The sequence below is a fragment of the Diabrotica virgifera genome, chromosome 5 (assembly GCF_917563875.1).
Source record: "Diabrotica virgifera virgifera chromosome 5, PGI_DIABVI_V3a".
Classification (NCBI taxonomy): Eukaryota; Metazoa; Arthropoda; class Insecta; order Coleoptera; family Chrysomelidae; genus Diabrotica; species Diabrotica virgifera.
Window position 1 is genome coordinate 249,303,368 of NC_065447.1, and position 27,191 is coordinate 249,330,558.

Sequence of the window (27,191 nt, forward strand, 5' to 3'; positions counted from 1 at the left end):
TCAAGTCTAATTTCAGTTCTCTTGCACAAAGTACCTTTCTCATTTTATTGAAGTTTGTTCTTGCTTTCTCTATTCGAACTTTGATTTCTTTGGAGTAATCGTTTGTGTGATTAATTATTGTGCCAAGATAGTTGTAGTTTTCTACTTGTTCTAAAGTTTTACCTTTAATTGTCAGGCTTTCATTATTATTTTAGGTTTTTGATATCCTCATAAATTTAGTTTCCTTGATATTTATTGATAATCCATATTCTTCTCCATACTCAACTATCTTGTTCATTAGCTTTTGGAGGTCTTTAAATTTGTCTGCTATTATGATAGTATCGTCCGCATATCTAATGTTGTTAATTGGCGTTCCATTTACCTTTATTCCTGCTGTTTCTCCCTCAAGAGCCCTTTTCATAATTTCTTCAGAGTATTCATTGAATAGTAGTGGTGACAATACACACCTCTGTCGCACTCCTCTTTTAATTTCGAACTCTTCTGATGTATGTTCGTTAATGCGTATGTGTGCTTGCTGTCTTTAAAATAGATTTGTTATAATTCGAAGGTCATTGTATTGTAATTGTTTTGCTTCGAGGGCGTCCATTAGCTGTTTGTGGCGGACTTTATCGAAAGCCTTGTTGTAATCTATGAAAGAGACGTACATATCCTGGTTCACGTCCAAGCATCTCTGGATTAGTACTTTGAATGCAAAGAGAGCTTCACGGGTACCCTCTACGCTACGGAATCCAAATTGGGTTTCTTCAATATCCATAACAAGTGTTTGGTAAATGCGTTTATGAATGATCTTTAAAAACATTTTAAGTGTGTGACACATCAGGCTTATGATGCGATGATCGGTGCATTCTCTAGCATTTTTCTTTTTTGGGAGACAAATAAATGTTGAGGTCAACCATTCATTGGGTATGTCACCCGACTGATAAATTTCATTAAAGAGCTTTAAGAGGACATCTATGTACTCATTTTCTATTATTTTAAGGATATCAATAGGCAGTTGATCTGGCCCCGGGCTTTTTCCGTTACTGGTGTTTTTTAGTGCATACAATATTTCTTCCTTTGAAAGAAGAAAATCTTTGCGGGAAATTAATTAATTAAATTAATTATTAAGGGGAGCGAGGGGGTATAGTTTGAAAATTTTGAAATTATCGATTTTTTTGTTATTTTAAATGAAAGTATATAATATCAAAAATATCCTCTGAAAATTGATCGGAGCAAAATTACCGGAAATACAGCATGTTCAATATACAACAGCTTCGCGCCAGCGGGCTTTAATCTGGTGAGAAACGTTCAACAGCTGTTCCCGTTCTCTTATGTAAATTACTCCGCGATTAAAAAAAACATATTCCGGTTTGTGTGCATCACTTTACGAGCTGACAGTCAAAAAATAAATTGAAAATAATACTTGTCAAAAATTTAAGGACGTTTTTCTCAAAACTGCTTTTTTCTAAGGCGGTGCACATTGTAACTCAAAAACTACTTGACCGATCCACCTGAAATTTTGCACAGATTTTCTTTAGACATGTTGTGAGGTAACGCTTTTGAGATATTTTTTATGCTTATTTTTTTGTTTAACAACAACAAATATGTTAATTTTCACCTTTTTTACAAGAAGTTTCGATAATTTGACTTTTGAGTGATGCCAAAAACTCAAAAATCGTTAAAACTAAGAATCTCGATAAACTCATAATTCAAGATCGCAATTCATAGTTCGATCTATTTTTTTGTATGTATTAAGCTTTATCAATATCTAGTTTTTTTCTTATATTAGTTTTCTCATTGCTCGTAGTATTACACCCATAAAATTGAAAACACGGAGTTTTCCGAAGAAGAATATTCAATATTCGTACGTAATCGTACGTAACAATGCAGTTTCGATTTCAGCTTACTGCAAATTTTAGCAGTACCTAATTAGAATTTGGCAACATCGTTTACGATTAACCTTTAACCTCTTTTATATTTTGTATTACGTAAATTCCAGATTTATATTTTAATTAACAAAATAAATTTAATTTTTTGCAGCTACTACCGCTATTCCTGCCTACACAACAACTGTCGCTCCAGGTATGTAAAGACATAAAATGTTTTATTTTATTAATAATAGCTGGTTACGTTCAGTAATTATTGTTGAATAGAAAATGTTTTTCTGCTTATAATATAATAAAAAAGCCTCAATCTAACGTTAATCCGTCAAATATTCTTACCTTTGCATTATAGTGTAGAAAATCATTGAAACTGAAATTGGCCAGTGGTATCTGTGAGTTTGATCAATAATAATTCTTGGTCAGGTATGTACGTATATTCAGCGATATTCATATTTGAATGTTCACAAAATATATAAAAGTAAAAGTAGAAGATGAACTAGCTGACCCAATTGAAGCTGGCAATGGGATAACATAGGGGGATTCCTTGAGTCCTTTATTGTTCAACCTGATCATGGATGAAATAATAAAAAATTAAGAACTAAAAAAGGATGCCAAATTGGAGAAAAACAACTTTAATCTGCTCTGCAGATGATGCAATACTAATCTCTCAAAGTAAAGATGATTTACACCTTATGCTGCACCAATTTAATATAACCATTAGAAAATGTAACATATTAATTTACCCAAAAAAGACAAAATGTATGATTATAACAGCAAATCCGATAAGGTGTAATCTGGAGCTGGAGGGTCAGATAATAGAACGGTGATGGATTTTAAATATCTAGGCAACACTCTATCTAGCTACAGAAAGCTCGAAACAGAAGTGGAAGATCAAGTGAATACAGCAAACAGAGCCGCAGGTTGCATGAATGTTCTCCAATATGGAGAAATAAACATATCGGAAAAGAAATTAAAGGCTGAATTAACAAAACAGTCGTCAGGCCAATAATGACATATGCGGCTGAAACACGACCTGACACAGAGAGGGCAAAAGATTGCTCGAAACAGCGGAGATGAAATCCCTTCGAAAAATGGATGGTAAAATCTGTTTTAGACTATAACATAAAATGACATGGTTCATTCCACGAATATACGGCTGTTTTGGATTATCGCGACAACGAATATTTTAGTGTACAACATAAGAAGTACGAAAGTAAATGGCTCTAATAATTATTCCAATAAACAACAATGTAATTTGCAATTTACTTTCGTTCTTCATATTTTGCACAATAAAATATTCGTTGTAGAGATAATCCAACACAGTCGTATGTTTGTGGAATAGGGTATATAAGAAAATGGTATACTAAGTTTTGTCACAATGTAAAACAGAAAACAAAATCTGTTAACAGAAAATGTTATACAAATTAGAACATGTCCTATTTGATATTTTAGTACACAGGCATGCGCAGTTAGGTTATTTTCATTATACTGTTACATTGATTCTTTTAAGGTTAACTTTTCTTTTAAGAAATGTTGCAATGGAATCAGCTGAAAATAATAGAGTTTTTTTATCCATCATATAACATATTATAACATAAAATATCAAAGATAAAACTCACTAGGTTAAATGTTGAGGAAAATGAGGTTAAAATATTCTTAAAAGAAAATAAGAAGAAGAAAATTGAGGTTAACAGTACATGTAACATCACAAAAATATAAAAAAATACTTTTTTAGCATGTAATGCGCAGAATCACATAACATATTCTAATAGGAAAAAGTGACAATGTAATACACAAAACTTCTTGTCACAATAATTTCATAAGTTTTTGTTACATCATGTTCTGTTAACAAAAAAAAAGTATAGTCTAAAACCATAGATAAATAATATAGTATTACCGGATAGATAGGCAACTCACTGTAAAAATTTGGTTCCTTTCGCCACATGCGACCGTAGTGTTAACTAATCACCATTTGGCGGGAAATTTAAATGGACAAGCATTAATTTCATCCGTTCAGCGCCTCTTGCGGGCCCTTTTGTTACTAATTAAAATATCTTCTTATTTTACGAAAAATAATCTCACCTATATTATTAAAATAAAATACCAGAACTTACAAAGCTTGTTAAAGTATTTTATTTAAATAATATCTAAGTACTACTTATAACTTATTCGGAATTCCCAAGTTACAAAATGTATATGTTATTTTTGCTGTCAAATTTAGTAAGGAAAAGGGATATAAAAAAAGTTAGACAATGTTTTTGTAAATATAGGTACCTACGTGTATTTATTTGTTGTTTCGTTTCAGATAAAACAGTTATAAACTAATTACTATTTACCTATCTATGCATTTTTCTAACTTTTCTATGATTTGTACACAACCCTACACAACAATAATAAACCATGTTCAGTTTTTTTATTAACACAACACAAAACTTCTTTCGTTTCGTAACTAAAACAAAACTACACTTTATCAACGAAGGATAAGGAACCAACTTAAATTGAAATTACTAAGAACAAATCGTTAAAGATAATACAATAAAAACTGTAAACTAATGGAAAATTATTTCCACTAACTTTCATTGTCATTACTTTTGACAGAATTGACATTGCCGAGTTAAGCCTCGTTTGATTATTTTATTTGTGACATTCAGATATGGCGTTAACATAAATGATTGGTTAAAGTCTTCGTGAGCGAGATAGGCTGTCATTTCTCTTTATTAGCTGACCGTAGTGAAAGTGATGGGGGAAATTCCCCAGTTTGTTCATATAAGATTCCAGGGCATGGTCTAAAACAGTCTTAAGGCACTATGGAACAGAGTTAGTACATATATACGACGGAGATGCAAGGCGGAGAACATTAATAACTGGGTAAGAAACTGAAGAGTAGAATGGAATGAGCACATAAGACAAATGATAACATAAATATAGTAAGGACAGCGAGAAATGGTTCCCCAATAGGAAGACGATCAGTTGAAAGACCACGAAAACTATGAAACGACAACTTACTAGAAGCAAGGTGAATAACATTAATAACTGGGTAAGAAACAGAAGAATAGAATGGAATGACCACATAAGCCGAATGACAATAAATAGTAGTAAGGACGGCGAGAGACCGTTCCCCAACAGAAAGACGATCAGTGCAAAGACCACGAAAACGATGAAACAGCAACTTATTCCAGGCACATTGAAAAAACAGAGGGTCGTGTCTATACAAAAAGAAGAAGACAAAATATATATTAGACAATCTTTTTTCTATTCAATTAGGGATTCCAATGAACTGTCAGTGGTGGTCGGTGGATGGCTAAACTGACATGCCCATAGACATAGTTAAGGGGGGTGGTCATGGCGTATCTAATGTTTACATTGAATATTGACAAATTTGTAAAGAATATCCTGTTTGGTTTTGTTTTTTTGTTAATTGTGTAGCGAAATTTGTGAAATTGTGATAGCAAATTAAATATGAAGTGGTTTAAACATTGGATACGCCTATGGATGACAGTTTCGCCATCCAGCAGCCATATTATATCACGTGATTTGGAATGCCTAATTGGTGAAAAATTAGAAACATAGACCAAATACATATTTCAAAACCATAAGTATTACATTTGGAGGATCAAGATCATAGTCAACAAATGCAACTGCCAGTTGAAATAGCAGTAAACCAAAACTGAACGGTTTGTTACATCCCGAATTTTTGATCGAATCGATAAAAATATCAAATTGCTCAGTGACACATAGTTTTAAATGTGTGTGTTCAGACGATAAAAGGCGGAACCTGACATCCGACGCCCTGAAGGGCACTAAGGATTATGAGAAAGAAGAAGAGTGTTCATACGATCCGATCGCATTCGCAAATTTTACCAGATACGGCCAAATTTACGTATGATTTTGTCACTGCAAAACGTATTAGTCCTGTCGCCAGTGGGGGTACAACGGCCTCCTTAATTCAGATGGACTTACCCAAGTTTTTTTATGTATTTTGACACGTAGAACACGAATTTTTTGGGTAATAGTCGATCTGGATGTCGATAAGATGGTTATAATCAAAGAAATTGAGGAATAATAACAGCGATTTTTCGCAAAACAAAACATTTTTTTGTATTTTTTGTGTCATTCTAAGCAAAAAATGTTTTTACAAGTTTTTTCGTAGGATGCATAGTTTTCGACATAAACGCAGTTGAACTTTCAAAAAATCGAAAAATGGCAATTTTTGAACCCGAATAACTTTTGATTGAAAAATAAAATAGCAATTCTGCTTACCGCATTTGAAAGTTCAAGTCAAATTCTATCGGTTTTGATTACTTTAATTGCTAAAAATTAATATTTTTATTGTTAAACAAAACTATAAACGCATAGTGATTGAATGATGTTTTCAATGCATTTCTCATTTGCAATCGAACGAGTAGGCGCGCATACAGACAATTTCTACGTATATTACGTAATACATTAAGAGGAAACAGTAGCGATAGCGAAGGAAAGAGTAGGTTCCAAGAGTGCGGCTGTAATTTTGAATATTTTTTCGAGATATTTGGCACACGTATTCGTAATATAATAAGGAATGGCGATACAGAGCCCAATTTGAAAAATATATTAATATGTGGAAATTACTCTGTAATTAAATACAATATTAAAAAACGAGCCTGTACCGCCATTAAGAAGAACAAAAAAATACACTTACATTTATTTCATTAGTAGTTCCAAAATGGCACAAAATCTAGCCATCGGATAAAAAAGTTTATTTGAAGAAAGTGTATTTTTTTGTTCTTCTTAATGGCGGTACAGGCTCGTTTTTTAAATATAGTATTTAATTACAGAGTAATTTCCACATATTAATATATTTTTCAAATTGGGCTCTGTATCGCCATTCCTTATTATATTACGAATACGTGTGCCAAATATCTCGAAAAAATATTCAAAATTACAGCCGCAATCTTGGAACGCATTTTCGCTACCTGTCGATCGCTACTGTTTCCTCTTACAACGCATGTATTGGGCACGGGAAACACTATGTGTTTATGGATTTGTTTCACAAATAAAAACTTAATTTTTAGCAATGCAAATAATCAAAACTGATAGTATTTGACTTTAACTTTCAAATGCAGTAAGCAGAATTGCTATTTTATTTTTTAATCAAAAGTTATTCGGGTTCAAAAATTGCACTTTTTAGATTTTTTGAAAGTTCAACCACGTTTATCTCGAAAACTATGCATCCTCCGAAAAAACTTGTAAGATCATTTTTTGCTGAGAATCACCGAAAAAATACAAAAAAATGTTTTGTTTTGCGAAAAATCGCTGTGGTGTAATTCCTCAATTTCTTTGTTTATAACAATCTTATCGACATTCGGATCAACTGTTACCCAAAAAATTCGTGTTCTACGGGTCAAAATACATAAAAAAAACTTGGGTAAGTCCATCTGAATTAAGGAGGCCGTTGTACCTCCCCTGGCGACAGGACTATATGCCGTGATACTATACAAAATTCAAATCGAACGTCAGTGGCGCTTTTATCTACGATTCTTCACACGATTCGTATTTGGTCGAACGAATCGAATATCAAACAAGCGTATGTACAACGTACACTGTAAAAAGAGATTTTTTTTCCTATGTGTTTAGTGTAGGACCTAAGTATACCATATTATGATGAATGTCGCGATTCCATTAAAATATAGTTTCGATAAATTATCGTATCGTGAATGGTGTTTGAAGGGGCTGCTAGCTATTTCAATATTTTTTATATTTTATGTATTTAACAATATTGTGTACACCATTTCAGAAAATCCCACAACAGTTATTGATCCAGCTTGTCCTGCGACCGGTTCAACTAATATAGTCTACCCATATGATTGTAGTAAATTTTACAGATGTGTCAATGGTCAAAAAACACTAAAGAATTGCCCCGAAAATATGTACTTCAATCCATCAATGGGTTCCTGTGATTACATGGATAATGTAGAATGCTGTAAGTATTATATGTTTAGAACTGAAAGTAATTTAATCTACTCAGTGACATAAGAACTGTTACACCCAAAAGGAATAATTTCTTAAAACTAGCATGGTAGACTTACATCAAGAATAGAACGATAACGTTTTCAAGAATTTTTATTAACATGTAAACCAAAAAAATAGTAATGTGTTTGGCGACCCTTTAGCTGAATACACTCCTGTACAAGTTTAGGCATCAAGCAACTTGAAATTCATGGTTTAACTGTGTCAGAGTCAGAGCTTTCTTTCTCTCTCTCGCTTTCTTTCTCTCTCTCTCTCTCTCTCTCTCTCTCTCTCTCTCTCTCTCTCTCTCTCTCTCTCTCTCTCTCTTTCTCTCTCTCTCTTGTCGTTTCCCCATTACTGAGGATCGTGATTTCTTCCAATATTCCTAACAATGTTTCACCATTGGTCCCTATCTTCAGCTGCTCTAAGAGCTTTGCAGAATGAGTTTCCAGCTGAATGCTTTATTTGGTCAGACCATCTAGTTGGTGATCGTCCTCTTGATCTTCTCCCGGGAACATTTCCAGAAACAATTAATCTCTCCAAACTGTCGTCACCTCTGCGAACCACGTGACCAATAATTGCAGAATTCGTTGCAGACATATTGTGGACAGCCTTTTTTTAATATTAAGTTGGTTTAGAATGGAAACGTTCGTCCTATGAGCTGTCCAAGATATGCGCAGCATTCTTCTCCAGCACCACATCTCAAAGGCATCAATTTTTTGGCGCTCGCATGCGCGAAGAGTCCAAGTCTCTGCTCCGTATAGAAATATTGAGAATACAAGGGCATTCACCAGTCTCATCTTGATATTTTGAGAGATATCTTTCCAAACTTTAGTTAGGCGACTCATCGCATATTTTGCCATACCAATACGTCTCCAAACTTCTGCTTCACAGTTACCATCGTTAGTTATACTAGACCCGAGATAGATAAAGGTGTTTACTATCTGGTATTCCTGTAATATGTTAGTCAGTTGAATAGTGTCGAATCTGTCGACCACCATTATTTTTGTATTAGCTTTATTGATTTTCAGACCAACTTTATTGCTTTCGTACTCATCTCTTCGCATGAAGTGTAGTGTCATCAGCAAATCTTAAATTGGAGATTTTAAAGCTTCTAAAACCATCCTCATGACATGTTCACCGTAAATGTTAAATAAATCAGGTGACAACACGCATCCTTGTCTAACACCTCTCTCGGTCTTGAATTGGTTTGAGAACTTCTGATCTAGTCGTACTGTCGCTATATTAGACTGGTACAGATTTTTAAGAAGTGTCACCAGGTGCATTAGTGCGCCCATTTTTATTAAAATTGACCACAGATTTATCCAGCTTACACAATCAAATGCCTTTTGGTAGTCAACGAAGCACACAATCATAGGTACCTGAAATTCTCTAGACTTTTCAATGAGTTGTCTTAGGTTCAGGATTTGTTCTCTTGTACCTTTACCCTTTACAAACCCCGCTTGTTCCTGAGGTATTTGGTAATTTAGATAGGTTTTTAATCTGTTTTTGATGATATGCAACAAGATTTTACTAGCATATGTTATTAGTGACAGCGTGTGGTAGTTTTCACATCTGGTAGTAGTTCCTTTTTTGTGTAGTGGGATATATATTGAGGTACACCAATCAGATGGCCATTTTCCTGAATTCCAAACAGCGACACAGATAGAATATATGTAATCCTTTGTCACCTAGTAACTGTAGTATTTCACATGGTATTGAATAAATGCCAGGGGATTTATTTCTCTTTCGTGATTTAATTGCATCTTTGACTTCAGCCAGTAAGACAGTAGGTTCTCTAGAGTAGTCAGAAGGCCACTGATTTTCTGCTGATACCTCGTTATTTTTATATAGCTCGCCACAGTAGTTTCGCCATGTTTCCAATATTTCATCACTATCGGTGTTTAAATTACCTTCCTTATCTATTACAGACCATGTTTGAGGTATAAATTCTCTGGTAGGGAGTTTGATCTTCTGGAATAAGTCCCTCGGTTCATTTCGATAGCCATGTTCCTTTATCTCTCTGCATATTTGAGAGATGTAATCAGCTTTATCTTTGCGGCACTGTTCTCTGATTTCTCTCGATAACGCTCTGTATTCATCGTTTGTTCCTTATCTACTTTTATGTTCTTTTCTGCTCGGTGATGTTCGATAGGATTTAAATCCGGTGAACGGGGTGGCCATGGCAAAATATTAACGCCAGCTTTTTGAGAAAGTCCATAGTTCGACGAGCAATATGTGGACGCGCGATGTCTTGCTGAAAAAGGACGTGTCGACGGCCGTCTAGATAAAGCTGTAAAGAGGTTTAACTAAAGGCACGTATTTATTACGTTGGTGGTCTGTGCTCCGTGTAACTACTCCAATGAATACATATAAACCGCCACCGATTGGATCGCCGAGGGCGAGTGCCACTCCGGGAGCCCGAACATATCCACTATGTGGAGCAATTACACGGAGCAGCAACGTAATAAATAAGTGCCTTGAGATGTCATCAACACAACGTGCAGCTATCATACTACCCCGATTAAACACAAGTGGCGATCGTATCATAGGCAATAACCCCCAAACCATTACTCTAAAAATGCTCTAAAGTCAAGCGTCCACAGACCCGCATCGTACGCAACGGATTTTAGTTTGACAATCGATAATGCGATCCGTACGATGCGGATCAGTGGACGCGGTTACATAAGTTTCTGTACAAGGCAAACTAAAATCCGTTGCGTACGATGCGTCCGATGCGTACGATGCGGGTCTGTGGACGCTTGCCTTTACTCTCCTGTGCACATGCCTCTCAAGAGCAAACCCGTTATCTCGTCGCTCTTCACGTCGGTGTCTTATCATCTTACGATCATCATGCATTCCTAAACCAAATAGAGATTCATCGCTGAATACTACATTATGCCTTTATGCCACTCAATGCTGCCGTTTTCTGCATCAAGTCAAACGTTGATGACAGTGGACATAATAAATATTTCATTCGTTCTTGTATATTATATTGTTGTTGCTGTTGTTGTTTACATACTACATATATTTGATATTTTTGTGTGTGTTTGTGTTTTATTGGCACTGGCTTAAGCAACCAACTGGCCAGTATTTGATATGTTTACACCTCCAAATTGGTTATTTTTATTTTCTTGTTACAGCTGTGACACCTTCACCAGTTGGTAAGTAAAACAAGTACCTACCGTATAAAATAAAAAAAGGTTTAGAATTACCTATGACAAATCTACTTAAAATAAATACCATATTTTATCAAAATATCTAATCATTAAAACTAATCGAAAGTCTTTGGAAAATCCAGTTACTTTTGAAATGATATTAATATCAAAAAATGGTCCAAACTAGAATATTTTTTTATTTCTAAAATTAAATAAAATAAATTATCAAGAATATTATTTGTAAAGTCAACGAGATTCTGGATTAGAGATAGATAAAAATGGTGTGATATATGTATACAGGGTGTCCCAGACTAATTTAGCCACGCTATATCTCTTAAACGAATAGAGATTTTTGAATGGGACAAAAAGTGGTCTATTCTACTTGTAATACAATTTAATATGACGTAGAAAAAAATCATCCTCTAAATATTCATCCCTTACTTAAAACCCCTAACTTTAATTTTTTTAATAGCACCCTGTATATTTTTTGTAGTTTTGGATGTGGTCTACTATCGTCTATTCAAAACATTTTTTGAAAATAAAATCGGTTCGTAAATAACCAAGAAAATATCAGTTTAGTTTTGTTAATTAGGTGTCCCAGACTAATTTATCCCGGCTATATTTTTTCTTAAATGAATAGAGATTTTCGAATGGGACAAAAACTGATCTATTACATTTGTAATACACTTTAATATGGCGTAGAAAAAAAATTATCCCCTAAATATTTATCCCTTAGTTACAACCCCTAACTTTATTTTTTTTAATGGCACCCTGTAAGTTAGGGATGAATATTTAGGGGATGAATTTTTTCTACGCCATATGAAAGTGTATTACAAATGGAATATGGTTCATTCCACCAACATACGACTGTTTTGGATTATCGCGACAACGAATATTTCAGTGTTATGTGCAACATAAGAAGTACGAAAGTAAATGGCTCTAATAATAATTATTCAAATAAACAGCAATGTAATTTGCAATTTCTTTTCGTTCTTCATATTTTGCACAATTAAATAATCGTTGTCAAAATAATCCAACACAGTCGTATATTCGTGGAGTAGGGCATAGATCAGTTTTTGTCCCATTCGAAAATCTCTATTTGTTTAAGAAATATAGCCTGGATAAATTAGTCTGGGACACACAATTAACAAAAATAAACTGATAGTTTCTTGGTTATTTACGTACCGATTTTATTTTCAAAAAATGTGTTGAATAGACGATAAAAGACCACATCCAAAACTATAAAAAAATATACAGGGTGCTAATAACAAAATTAAAGTTAGGGGTTGTAACTAAGGGATGAATATTTAGGGGATGATTTTTTTTGTACGCTATATTAAAGTGTATTACAAGTAGAATATATCAGTTTTTGTCCCATTCGAAAATCTCTATTCGTTTAAGAAATATAGCGTGGCTAAATTAGTCTGGGACACCCTGTATATTTATATTACTTATATAGTGATATCATTGTTATTTATTTTACAAAGTTTATTTTTTTAATTTCAGATACAACGACAGCCGCTCCAGTAACGACTTTACAGCCTGAAACTGCAAGTCCAGGTTAGTAAAACTTCTTTGAATATTTAAAGGACCCAAAAGTAGTTACATATTCATCATCATGGCATTCACACTCCTAGCGGGGCGATTGCCGCCCTCTTTGGGCTATTCCGATTCGTTTGTCGGGGTGAATCAATCCGCATTAATATTTTGGTTTTACAATTGGTTGTGTGACTTGGCATCTTCTACAATTTTCTAAATTCATTATCAGTTTTCTAAATTCATTATTACCTAAGTTTAGTGGGCCTGCTATCCTCCGAATTATTTTCCTCTCTAGGATCCTCAATCTTTCTTCCTCTTTCTGGGTCAGACACATTACTTCAGCACCATATTTTTGTGATTACTGGTCTAATTGCTGCTTTGTAAATTTTCAGTTTAGTATTCTGAGTTTGAGGAAGTGATTGTATTTCCAGTATTCTCTGTTTCCTGCCTGGATTCTTTCACTGATTACGATGCTTCTATCATTAGTTCCATTAACTGAGACTTCAAGATATTTAAAGTGTTCTACCTTTTCAAACTCATATTCACCAATATTTAAACTTGTCACATTAACTGGATTTTTTCTTGAGCATATTAGGTACATGATTTTGTTTTGTTTTGATTTATTTCTAAACCCCTTTTGGATGCTTGCTTGCATAACTTCGTTAATTCTTCCTTTAAACTGTTCAGGTTTCTGCTAATTAATGCTATGTCGTCAGCATACGCCACAAGTTGCGACGTCGATGTTATAATTTTGTACCTTTTATTTCTATAGCTCTTATTGTTCCTTCTATTGCGACATTAAATAATGACGTTGATAGAGAGTCACCTTGTTGTACTCCACTTGCTATTTCTATATTTTTGGTGATACCGTTATCTGTAATTATTGCTGCAGTCGATCCTTCCATTGTCATTTTCGTAAGTTTTATAAGTTTCATTGGTATATCTAGGTTTTTCATGTCTTCTATTAGGTCGGGTCTTGTTAAGCTGTCACAAGCTTATAAGTTACATATTACAGATGATTATTTTTCTACCGAGAATTATTCGAAATGCCTAGACACACGTAAAAATTGTTTCATATCATCATCTTCTTTGGCTGTATAACCCATAATGTTTTCATCAGTTAAAAAATGGAAAAGCTGGATCTAAATGAACATCTTTATAAGACAGTTGTGTATAATGCTGTGCTACTATCGACGTCCAGATGAATACCAACATTTTTGGGAGATACTCCGACGTATCAAGTCACCTAGGACTCGATAACACAGAAAGAGTCACACCACAGCTCAATACTTTTGATACTCTAATTGTCTGAATTTTCCCCTTAGAGGAAGTGTGGGCCGTATGGCTAAATCTGATAATGATCGTATAGAATGTTTGTTGTATTCGATTACTACTTATTAAACTAACTATTTATCCATTTTAATTTCAGCTAAAACTACAGCTCCTCCTGTCACAGCTACCACATCTGTTACCACATCAGGTACGTATCATTATTTGAAATTTAAAATTTTTCGTTGAATGTATAACCAAGTTTTCATTAGGTTGACAACCTATAACAGCTTAGTTTTACATTTTTGCAGAATTTTTTAAAATAATCTTTTTTGGGAACAATTTCCTGAGTGGAAATCAAAACGTTTATAGAGGGAGTCGGCGCATCTTCCGCAGTTTGTTATGATTCGATTAAGGGCTGAACAAATCTCACGGGGACGTTTAAGTCCATCAGGTTTGGCCAGTAAGCTAAGGTAGTGCGGATCTGTCTTACTTTCTTAATCTTCTCTCCATCGGTCAAAATTGGATTGAAGTAGCGCTTAAGCATCTTTCAGGGGAGGTAACTGGACATTATTGGGACCGTGCAAGTTCGGAAAAGCGACACCTGGTTTCTACGCTCTGCACTTTTATTCGCACTTTTAATTATATTGGCCAATCATATGGTCCTGGTTACTGGATAATTGTCAAGGCCATAGTCAAAAAAATAATAAGAAGAAAAAATAAGATTTAGGTTATGTTATTAAAACGTTAATAATTGTATGTAGTAAATAAAATTAGTTATTAAAATGCAGTACTGCAAGCAAAATACAATTAATTAAACTAAAAAGGGCTAGTTTCCTGGGTTGGCTGTATACCTTATAGTTAAACAAACTGGAACATGAAGCAAAAACCACTTCTATGTAAAAGGTATATTTACTAAAAAATTTTTAAAATCCCAATGGATTCAATAAAATGAGTTCATCAGAACGTTTTCAAACCTATCCGTCCATCATCAGTGAATTTATCATCTACCCGAGGACCCAATCAACCATCTTCGGTCAACGATGACTACTGCAGTAGTCAGAGTTTCACCATGTTTCCACAGGTTTAATCCCTGAACATCGGCGTTTAGCCTTTTTAATTTTATTTTAACATAATGTAGATTTATTTATAATCACAACCATTGTTTGGTTCTGGGGCTATTTTGCAAGTATTCAAATTCACTGATGATGGGCCGATAGGTTTGAAAATGTTCTGATGAACTCATTTTATTGAATCCATTGGGATTTTAAAAATTTTTTAGTAAATATACCTTTCACATAGAAGTGGTTTTTACTTCATGTTCCAGTTTGTACAATTAATTAAATTTACCTTTATATAATAATTGCATATCATATCAATATTGTGGAGCAATATATAATTTTTCTTCTTAAATGACAATAGGTATGAAATGTACGTCAATTTGACAATTTCAATTGACAATATGAATTATTTAAGAAAGTTGCAATTTTTCTCCGCTATTCGCGCACGATCGTTTCGCGTATCCCTTCCAAGTACTTGCACACCGCGAATATTATAAACCTAATATTTAAATTATTGGTATTTTATTGGTTTTAGAGATTGTTCCCTCTCACAATTAATGTATCGGGTATACCATATCGAGGGTACTTACAGGCAAAGAAGGTGCTATGTCAATGGGTTTCTGGTCCCCTCTGTTTGCCAGCGATCTCGCCTACCATTCTATAAATCAATCACCGCTATTAACGTGTTCAGTCAGGAATAACGACATATTTTAATTTATCTAGTCAGGCTAAGAAGGTGGCAAGTCTGAGCGGTCCCGGCGAAAAAAGTGCTATGTCATGTGTACACATAGGCTGATGCCATCGCTGTAATTCCAGAAAATTTAGTAAATAAACGAGTTTTCGTCAGTGCATAAATAATAAACGAACACCAGAGAGTCTTAACATTTAAAACCACTTTTCTCGAAACTTATTATTTTGACATAACACCTGCTTTTCCTGTACCCTTCATATAGTGTTATTAAGACATCCTGCTAATCTATTTGCTCTTTGTGCTTGATCTCTTACTTCTCCTTTAGAGTCTCTACAGCTGGACAGAGTAATCTCTAGTTATAAGTAGGTATAGTATTTATTTTATTTTCATTACTTGTTCAATTTACTCTCCATGTACAACTCCATCTAGTTCTAGTTTATATTTTATCGGTTCTTTACTTCGTTCTTTACTATTGAAATTTGTGAACTAGTCTTTGAAGACTATCTTTATTTTGGGCTATCAATATTGCTTCGCCTGCGTAACAGAGAATTGTAATTTCGTTAGTTGTCCAACAATGCAGTTGCCGGTCCCAAGCGTGGATAAAGGAAGAGGGAGTCAACAAATTAAACCATTTCTCATCGAGTTTCTCACTGTTCCAACAAATTGTTATAATAGTTGCCATTATTTTAAAATTTTTTGTATGTTTTAGCACCGTCTAATGTATGCGAAGGTAAACCAAACGGAACCTTTATACCTAATCCTGACAATTGTAGGCAATATTATGAATGCGCTAACGGCCAGGCGTTCTTATTTAATTGTCCAACTGGAACCATTTGGAACCCGGTTATCAATAGCTGCAGTTATTCAGAAAACCAGTGTTAGATAGGTATAGTCGAAACGGAAATTGGTCAGAATATGCAATAAAGTGGCGGTATCAATGTTATTGGAGAAGCCGCTTTATAGATAAGATATTTTACTATCCCATTAACCATTGTAAATTAGTCATTTTAGGGCTTACAGTAAATAATTGGATATTAGTAGGTACAGTTAAAATACTTAGATGATAAATACCATACAAGAGAAATTAAACGTTTTTTTATACTTTTAAGGGTAAAAAAAGTAAGCTCATTAAGGCAGCCTTCAGTTTTAATTGCACAGTTCGAACTGTTCAGTTAAAAGTGACATCCATATGGTCTACACACGTTCAGTTTTATCAGTTGAAATAATTTTTCGGTTGAAGTCACATGTTACCAGTAGAGTCACCATGGTTTCATCGGATGATGCTGTAGCAATTATTAATCTATTATGCATTTTGGGAAAGAGAAAACAAAAAAAAAGTGTTGTAAACATTGTTTATTAAAAAGACAACAATATTCACATGATAATTTACTGAAAGAGCTCAGCATTGCTCCAAAAGACTATAATAACTACACTAAGCATCAAAATTAAAGCACCACCTTAAAAATGGGACATTTTTGATGACTCATATTTCCTAAACCTGTTGTCTGATTTGAGTGATTTTTTTAGTATAATATAGCTTTGTTCTTCAAGAATATCGGCGTAATAATATTATTGCTAAAGAGGTAAGTGTCATTGTATACCGGGTATAAAAATGATAGTGGGTTTTTTCTTCGAAGTTTGGAACACCCTGTGGAATATTCTAGCATATTTAAAATATTGAAATTAAAACTTAACTGTAGCCTTAGACTTTATTAACATTTTGCTTTTCGATTCATTCGCTTACGTGAGATAATAAAAAAGTTGGGTACTTTAACAACTAGCCATGTTTTTCATAAAATACAGGGTGTTTCTAAATAAGTGCGACAAATGTTAAGGGGTAATTCTGCATGAAAAAATAATGACCGTTTGTTTTATAAGCATATGTCCGCAAATGCTTTGTTTCCGAGATACGGGATGTTGAATTTTTTCTTACAAACTGGCGATTTATTTATTGCTCTAAAACCGGTTGAGATATGCATATGAAATTTGGTAGTTTTTAAGAAGCAATTATTGCGCATTTTTGACATATAATTAAAAATTTTATATTCACCATTGGCGTGCATACGGGATGTATTTAAAATGTTTATACCCATATACACGCCAATGGTGAATATAAAATTCTTAATTGTATGCAAATTTCATTTGCATATCTCAACCAGTTTAGAGCAATAAATAAATCGTCAGTTTGTAAGAAAAAATTCAAGATCCCGTATCTCGGAAACAAAGCATTTGCAGACATATGTTTATAAAGCAAAAGGTCATTATTTTTTCATGTAGAATTACCCCGTAAATGTTGTCGCATTTATTTAGAAACACCCTGTATTGATGAAAAACATTGCTAGTTGTTAAAGTACCTAACTTTTTTATTATCCAACATAAGTGAATTAGTCAAAAAGCATAATATTAAGAAAGCCTAAAGCCATGGTTTGTTAGAACAGTGAGCGACGCACGGCATACGGGTACAGCAGAATCTGTTGTACTCGACGCACGGCAGATTTGAGTAAGTCGGTTTGTTAGCATATTATTCTGTCTTCTGTCGATCTCAAAATAGTTTGAGTTTGACGTTTATTCTCACGGAGGGTGTACGTAGAAAAACAAATTCTGACACAATCAAGGCAATAATTTTATTACTCCTAGAAAAGGAGGAGGAAGAAGAGATAATAATATTAAATTTAAATAAAAGAAATAAAAATGTAAACTAAATGTTTTCATGTCGTAATACAGAAGGTGCATTTATATTAATAGTCAAAAGAAAATTGTTTCAGAACGAGAAAAAATTTCGAGAATATTTTAGAATTTCCAGATATTTATTTGAAAATGTATTACCATTTATAAGGGATAATATTACTAAAAAACCCTACAACAGAAGACAACATCCGATTTCTGGAGAAGAAAAATTAAGCATAACTTTGAATTAGGTTTTTTTTTATTTAGAGAAAAAATAAAAATATGTGTTTAAGTAAAAAACAGAAAACTTCTTAAAAATGTAAAGTATATTATAATTGTATCTTACATTTCTACATTGTTATTAATTGATTCTGGCGAAAATTCAAACAAATGAGATCCTACATTTATTTCCAAAGAATTTCACAAGAATTATTTGTTGTAATAGGAACCAATTCATGTACCTAATTCATTTGCAGCCAGCTCAATTTCATATCGCCAAACAATATGCATTACTTCAGCTTTTATTCTTGCCTTTTCAATCGTAGGAAATCTCGATACTGTGGAAGCAACACTTTAAAAAAACATGTGGATCACCTGATTTTTGAGCCAATGTCGATTATGTTTCCGACTTTTTAACAAGTTTTTCAATCAAAGCGGTTCGTTCCTCTCGTCCCATTTTTAATTCGCTCGTTAATGAGAAATTTCTGTTTTTGACATTTACTTTTTTTTTCGGTGCTCACAATATAGTATTATAAAAGTGTAAAAAGAGTAATAAATCGTCTAATACAATAGTAATAGAAATTAGATGTTGGGTTCCTGTGAGGCACATGGTGTCTTTGAAACGCACTACTGAAAGGGAAAGGTTTATAGTGGGTACTTTTTGTTAAATGCAAGCTGCTTTTCTCTTTGAATATTTCCCCAAATAATTGACCTGAAAACAGGTCAATTGACAGAGAACTACGTACATATTTAAAAATACGCGAATAGAATAATAAAAAATGAGATATTCAAAGCATACTTTAAAATAGGGATCAGGGATAATGGCAAGACAAAATTGTGCCATTTGTTGAATAATAACGATACACTTTATTTTGTACAAACGTAGTTTTATTATAATGCATGCTTCAGTTTAATAAATAATAGAAATAATACCAATTAATCTAAATAGCAATTAAATACTAATAATATCAATTTAATACAAGTGACTTTTTCATTTACTTTGTGCAATTAAAAATATGTCAAATCATGCAAACTTATTTTTGTTTGAATAAAATTAGTTTACATCACCACGTTGTACACTGTGAGTTCAGCTGAACGTTTGCGTCCAAATCAAATCGCAGTTGATTCCAGCGCACACCGTCGACGTATGTACACTGCTGTCGGTCTTCAGAGCGCGCAGCTAAGCAGAACCTAACAATCCGTTAACATACAGAAGCCATTCCTTTGATTTGGACTGACGTGCGCGGCGTTCGACTGACTGTGAGTTGTGCGTCGCTCACTGTTCTAACAAACCGTGGCTTAAGGCTACAGTTGGGTTTTAATTTTAATATTTTATATATGCTAGAGTTTTCCACAGGGTGTTCCAAACTTTGAGGAAAAAACACGCTATCATTTTTACACCCGGTATACAATGACACTTACCTTTTTAGTAATAAAATTATTACATTGATATTCTTGAAAAATAAAGCTGTAATATACTAAAAAAATCACTCAAATCGGACAACAGATTTAGGAAATACGAAACATCAAAAATGTCTCATTTTTAAGGTGGTGCGTTAATTTTGATTGAATTTGGTGCGAATATTTAAGAATTGATAAAAAAACATATTTGCATTTGCTTGATTTAGTCACACCTATAATTATCAAACAAAATACACAGCTATATGACATGCCAACTAGCAACTACACAGTTTTAGTTTGAATGTACAATTTTAACTGAACAGTTTTATCTAATAAAATTTCAATTCATTTGTCAATTGAACTGTACAGTCTTCAGTTTTGCCTACACACATAAGTTTTAACTGAATAGTTCGATTGTTTAGTTGAAACTGTGCAGTTCAAACTAAAGGTGTGTAGCGGCCTTTAGCGGAACTGAATTGAAAATTATTTCGCACATTACAGGATGTAACAAAAATACAGGTCATAAATTTAATCACATATTCTGGGACCCAAAATAGTTTGATTGAACCTAACTTACCTTATGTGTGCACATAAGTACAAATGTGCACATAAAAAAAGTTACAGCCCTTTGAAATTACAAAAAAAAATCGATTTTTTCCAATATATCGAAAACTATTAGAGATCTTTTATTGAAAATAGACATGTGGCATTCTTATGATAGTAGTATCTTATGAAAAAATTATAGTGAAATTTGGACACCCCATAAACATTTTATGAGGGTTTTGTTCTTTTATACCCCCCCCCCCCAAACTTTTGTGTACGTTCCAATTTAATTATTATTGTAGTACCATTAGCTAAATACAATATTTTAAAAACTTTTTTGCCTCTTAGTACTTTTTCCAAAAGTCAGTTTTTATCGAGATATTTTGAATATTTGTCAAATCCACCACATATTTTTATATGGCAAGTACGATTATGGAGACTTGGTAATAATATGAAAATTTATTTATAATTTACATTTTTAGGTATATTTTGAACCATATTAAAAAAGAAGTAATATCTTGATAAAAAGTGCCTTCTCGAAAAAATACAAAAAGGCAAAAAAGTTATAAAAACACTGTGTTTAACTGATGGTACCGCAGTAAAAGCTTAATTGGAACATACACAAACATTTGGGGGGTTTAAAGGAACAAAACCCCCATAAAATTTTTATGTAAACATATTAAAAAAGAAACCGCAACTCGATAAAAGCTGCCTTATCGAAAAAATACTAAGAGGCAAAAAAGTTATAGAAATATTGAATTGAACTAATGGTACCACAATAATAATTTAATTGGAACGTACACAAAAGTTTGGGGGTGTTTAAGGGAACAAAATCCCCATAAAATTTTTATGGAATGCACAAATTTCACTATAATTCTTTTTTAAGATGTTCCTGCCATAAGAATGCCACATGTCCATTTTCAATAAAAAATCTCCAATAGTTTTCGATATATTCGAAAAAATCGATTTTTATTTTGTAACTTCAAAGGGCTGTAACTTTTTTTATGTGCATATTTGTACTAAGGTAAATTAGGTTCATTCGAACTATTTTTGGTCTTAAAATATGTGATCTAATTTATGACCTGTATTTTCGTTACACCCTATCTGAAGCATTATTTGGTTAAAACATCTCGTTTCTGTTGATACAAAAAAATATTAATTTTTCTGGACTAAATTACGGTTCTGTTTATGTCCTAGAAGACTTGGTATTCACGCAATGTTGCCAAACTGAATTTTGTTATATTTGCTTTACATTTTCTAGCCGATTTCCGAGCGTACTATAACTCTATCGACCGATTAGTCGGGACTGTCAGAAAAACGGTTTTAAAATATTTATTACTTTTATGAATAATTATTGTTCATTTGTTTAAAGTCATACATCAAAGTTTTTATTTTTTTATGGTAAACATCGTGCATTTTTATATGTGATTGATATTAATCTTGTTATATATCTGAGACAAAAATAAATGATGAGATAGAAATGCATTAATTTTGTTTATTATTTATTCCTAATAAGTATTTAAAATTTTAATAAGTACTAAAAATATATCTGCAAATCAGCACCAGTTCTCCTAAAAATTATTTGGTATTATCTAACTGTGTTAAAGTATGAAAAATATACCAAGAATGTGGACTTGAACAAAGCAGTGAACGAGGCAATAGGTGTTACCAGTTCTGCCAAGAACACGAAATGATATTCACAAATATCTACACAAGAGGGGGCTTTACACTTCAGTAGCTGATATCAAGTCAAGTCCCAAATCACCAAAAATAAAAATAACAGGATAACAACAAACAAATAGAGAATCTAAATAATCAACTTAGAAATATGAAATGAAAAAACAAATAAGGACTAATGCTTATAAGTTATTATTTATGTCTTTTATTTAGTTTATTTTTTATGTGTTTTCGTTGGTGTTTCATCGGAAGTCCCCGAAGGAAAATGCCCAGATCCGCCTCTGGAAGTACTGCATGTTATAAAGTTGGCAAAGAACAGGAAAGCTATTGGCCCTGATAAATAATATTTGTTACGCTTTTCAATCATGTGTATGTACTCAAATGGGGAAATACCAGAGAAATGGTTGAGGTTGAATTTATAACTTTACTAAAAAAACACCGTCCGAAACACTGTAGCGACTATAGACTTATAAAGTCGTAAGAGTCACACTTTGAAGTCATTTCTACGTATTATCCCCAGTAGAATAACTTTAGAATAACATCCACCTTTAAGGAGTAAGTGTGAAGAAGATCAAGATAAAAAGCTGGAAGCAAGATTGTAAAAAAAGTTTCATCATAATCATTCTCTTTGCCTTCTCACTATGTGGGGTCGGCTTCCCTAATTGCATTTCTCCATACAATTCTATCTTGGATCATATAAATGTTAATCCCCTTTACCAACATATCCTGCCTAATAGTCTCCCTCCACGTCTTGTTTGGTCTTCCTCTCCTACCCCTTCCAGGAATCTGCACCTCAGCAATTCTTCGTATTGGGTGATTAGCGTCTCGACGTTGAACATGGCCAAACCATCTCAACCTATGTTCTCTCATTTTGGCATCAATTGGTGCCACAGCCACACCTAGACTTCACCTAATATACTCATTTTTAATTTTATCCTTCTCTGTCACTCCACTCATCCATCTAAGCATTCTCATTTCTGCCACATGCATTCGTTGTTCCTCTTTCCTTTTCACTGCCCAACATTCAGTTCCGTACATCATAGCCCTGTGTTTTATAGAATTTTCCCTTCAGCTTCATTGGTATTTTTCTGTCACACAACACACCACTCGCTTCTTTCCACTTCATCCATCCAGCCCTAATTCTACTGCATGCATCTCCATCTATTTCTCCATTTATTACTCTGTAATACCGATCCCAGGCACTTAAAACTATTGCTTTTTACAATCAGTGCACCATCCAAAGATACCATTTTATTTGTAGTAACTCCAAACGTTAAAGGTGCAAAAAAATTGTTCAAAAATTATTAGTTATTTTTGTTCATAATTTTTTATTTTCTATTTTACGATAAAAAATAATATGAGTAAAGTTGTAGACAATTTAATTTTCTACAAATAATGTATAAACATTTCTGTATACCAGCTAGTTTACGAGAAAAATATTGCGCAAAACCCTTTGCATCCCTTTTTCCAAGATGAAGGCTGGAGGCAAGGATGGCGACCTCATAAACTTGATCTTAAGCTAATACTTATCCTTCCAACATCTAAAAGAAAATAAAATTACTTCTTCTAAAAAATGCGCGCTAAGGCCAAAAAACTACAACTAAACAAGATGTATTAAACATTCAGTGTTTTTTTTATTTAACAAATTAAAACAAAAATTCAAGGATTGTAAATCAATGTCATGAAAACTTCCTTATTAAGAATAAGATTAGTGATAATTCGTGTAAAAGTGTCCGCAGTCGTATCAGTAATAATTTTGAAATCTGAAAAAAAATTTGGGCGTTAATGGGTTCAGTTACACACATTATAGCTTATTACACAAATCATAAGGACCAATAAGCCATTAACTAAGTCACGATAAGTTGTTAATGATCCTTTAACGCATGGCGGTCAGCGTTATCGTTTTTATTTTGCTAATTAAATTAATTAATTAGCATATTAGCAGAAACGTGTTGTCAAGTTGAGAAACACAATCACGTACTGAATACTACATTTTGTGAAATAAGTTTTCATTTATTTCAATTGAACTTATTTCAATGGCGTAAGTAAAGGAGAGAAACCGTGACTTTTGAAGTAAAATATATATTTTATTGTTAAACAACACATTTTCTTTATCTTTATCTTTTTTCTTGAAGAATAGGAAAGCATATCACTAAAGATTGTAAAAATTCAAAAAATGGTATCCATTATAGTTCACAACATCCTGATAACAACTTCTTCTTCTTTAACGTGTTCTCCATTTAAAACTGGAAATATTTTCTTCATCTTTTGAAATCCTTCGTTTTTGTTAATACATCTATAACTTTTATTAATACTATCTGATCAATTTTTCCAGGGATACCTTCCATTTTTTTCAAAACTGTTTATTTTTTGGTTCGACTCAACTAATGACATTTACAGTTTCTCCAAATATTTTATTGTTTTACACACAAAACAAAAGTTACTTTTGATAAAAGTAACATTGTTTTGTAATTCTGTTTCACCTAAAACTTCCTGACAATCTTTTATCGATTTGTTAGCAGTATCTTTAAGTTCCAATACGAAGCTTTTAAAATTTTCGAAATGCTCGGCGTAGTATAAAGCTGCATCTCACCATGTACCCCACAGAGTTAACATTGTTTCCGGTAGTAATGGAATGTTAGGGAATCTGTATCTAAAAAGTTGCAACCTTAAAGGTTCTTTAATGAAAATGTTTTCCCATTTTTTATCAACTCATTAACAAGTGGAAATTGCAGCCGTATGGTCTCAGCAACGCGATTCAGGCCGTGTGCTAGACACGTAGAGTGAATTAGATTTGGATAAGACACTTTAAGATTTGATGCTGTTTTGTTGGTGGGCACAGCCTCGGGAAGATAAAAATTGTTAAAGCATCATTTACGAATCTTGGAACTGCATTGTTATTTTCTGCTTCTAGTTCTTTTGAGCACACTAAATAACCTTTCGTCAAGATTTCTTCATGAAGTACGCCTATGATTAAATTAGTGACGTACCTTCCACAAATATCCGTAGTCCTCAGCAAACCAGGAGTAATAATTGCTCCCCACTAGTGTTTTTACTTTTTTTCGGGTTTCCTTGTAAACGCATTTAGCATATTTTTTCGGAGACCACTTTTATTCGGCACATGTCTTAGATAGTATTTTCCAAAAATTATTTAAAACTTTCATTTTGCAATTTATTTAATGGGAGATCGGAGTCCACAATAGGGCTTTTCATTCACAGTCATTTGTTTCGAGATTCTGTCATATGTTGTATAATCTGTATATAATATTAATTTACACGGATTATACGACATATGACATAAGCTCGAAACAAATGACAATCGATGAAAAGCCCTATTGCACTGCATAGATCCAAATTAAATTTCTGCTGTTCACAAATGCAAAAATAATAATACTTAGTTTATAAAAAAGCACCAAATAAGCACAAAAATTCAAAAAAGGCATAAAAAAGTGATCTCAAAATGACTTATTTTTGCATATTTCGTTCATATTTAAAAAGGAAATAGTCCTGCTTGTATTATTTACCATAAGCATTATGCTTAGAAATCCGGACTCTAGTTATAATCAACAATATCCAAGTACATTATGCAGATATTACTGTTTAAGTATAAATATTAGATGCCAAACGACACTGGAAAGCTCACGTCGAGAAAAAAGGGAAGAACTGCCTAATTATAAGGTATAAAAAAATGTATTGACTAGTTGGAAGGAACTCCACATTGTCGATGCATAATAAGTTACTACTTTACAAACAAGTATTGAGACCTGTATACATGGATTTATGCATGCTCACTATGGGGGTGTGCTAAACCAAGCAATATAACAATAATACAAAGAATACACAAGGAAAAATTTTCCTGTAGTTAGCTGTATACCATGTTATACAAAAAACAGTAAAATTCTGTATAAAAGGTATATTTAAAATCCCTCAAAAGGGCCACATCAAAATCACATAACTAGTTTTCGACTGGTTTACCAATCATCATCAGTGCTTACGTGCAATGTACATGCTAACCACCAAGATATTATTTAACAAAAATATGTGGGTCAAAGTCCAGTAAAAGTAGTCCGTCAAGGAAACATTGGTTTAAAATGCTACATTAAGCGTGGATCTTTATTTATCTATAAAAATATTTGCTAAACTGCCCCAGGTAACATCTGAGCTGTGGATTTGACTTGTTCACATGTTGAATGAAATGCCAATGAAACAAACAAGAAGAACTTCTCTTGGAGTGAAAGTAAAGAGGACGATAAACTCCAACAGAAGTAAGGAAAATGCCTATAACTAGTGGAACAAGAATGAAGAGAGAGTGAGGTGACTTCTACTTTGAGAAACCGAAGTAGGAAAATACTACTTTTTGCAGTAGTACTTGTATGGGGGTACTGATAAGATGATGAAGTTGAGGAAAGGGGAATTAAAAGGGATAGACTAATAATAGAAGTATGGAGAGACAGAGGCAAACTGAAGAGGCTAGCAAGAGATGCAAGAGAACAACTTGACACTCAAGAATGGATACGGCTCGTTTGCATGCCCGTCGAAGAACAGTAGCTCAAAGTAGATAATGATGACTAGAAAAGGTATATACTAAGATAAGAATAGTGTTCTGAAAATTAATAAAGGAGAATAATTGCTAAAGAAAAACAAATCAAATAAAACTAACAAATCATAGGCTCCAAGAAAATGATCTTCGATCACTCTCCCAGGTATCTTACACTGCTGTCTGCTGTCAAATATTAAATATATTAAATATATAAGTAAATGTAAATATAAAGGAATAAGAAGAAATGATATGCAAAACAAATAAACATTTATTAAGAGGAAACAGTAGCGATAAACAGGTAGCAAAAACGCGTTCCAAGATTGCGGCTGTAATTTTGAATATTTTTTCGAAATATTTGGCACACGTATTCGTAATATAATAAAGAATGGCGGTACAGAGCCCAATTTGAAAAATATATTAATATGTGGAAATTACTCTGTATTTAAATACAATATTAAAAAAACGAGTCTGTACCGCCATTAATAAGAACAAAAAAATACGCTTTCTTCAAATAAACGTTTTTATCCGATGCCTAGATGATGTCATTTTGGAACAACTAAAATTTTTTATTTCATTAGT

At 33.2% G+C, this 27,191-nt stretch overlaps 1 protein-coding gene across 1 annotated transcript in view; it reads left to right on the top strand.

Annotated features, from left to right (window-relative positions):
- Nucleotides 1-21,880, top strand: part of LOC114337724 (chitin-binding domain protein cbd-1-like) — a 48,225-nt gene extending 26,345 nt beyond the window's left edge. The window contains exons 13-18 of the mRNA XM_050651020.1: nucleotides 2,020-2,061; nucleotides 7,636-7,821; nucleotides 10,991-11,011; nucleotides 12,512-12,565; nucleotides 13,974-14,024; nucleotides 16,275-21,880. Of these exons, the coding sequence (XP_050506977.1) occupies nucleotides 2,020-2,061; nucleotides 7,636-7,821; nucleotides 10,991-11,011; nucleotides 12,512-12,565; nucleotides 13,974-14,024; nucleotides 16,275-16,447 (527 nt within the window). The 3' untranslated portion in view covers nucleotides 16,448-21,880. The remainder of the gene's footprint in view (nucleotides 1-2,019; nucleotides 2,062-7,635; nucleotides 7,822-10,990; nucleotides 11,012-12,511; nucleotides 12,566-13,973; nucleotides 14,025-16,274) is intronic.
- The last annotated feature ends 5,311 nt before the right edge of the window (nucleotides 21,881-27,191 follow it).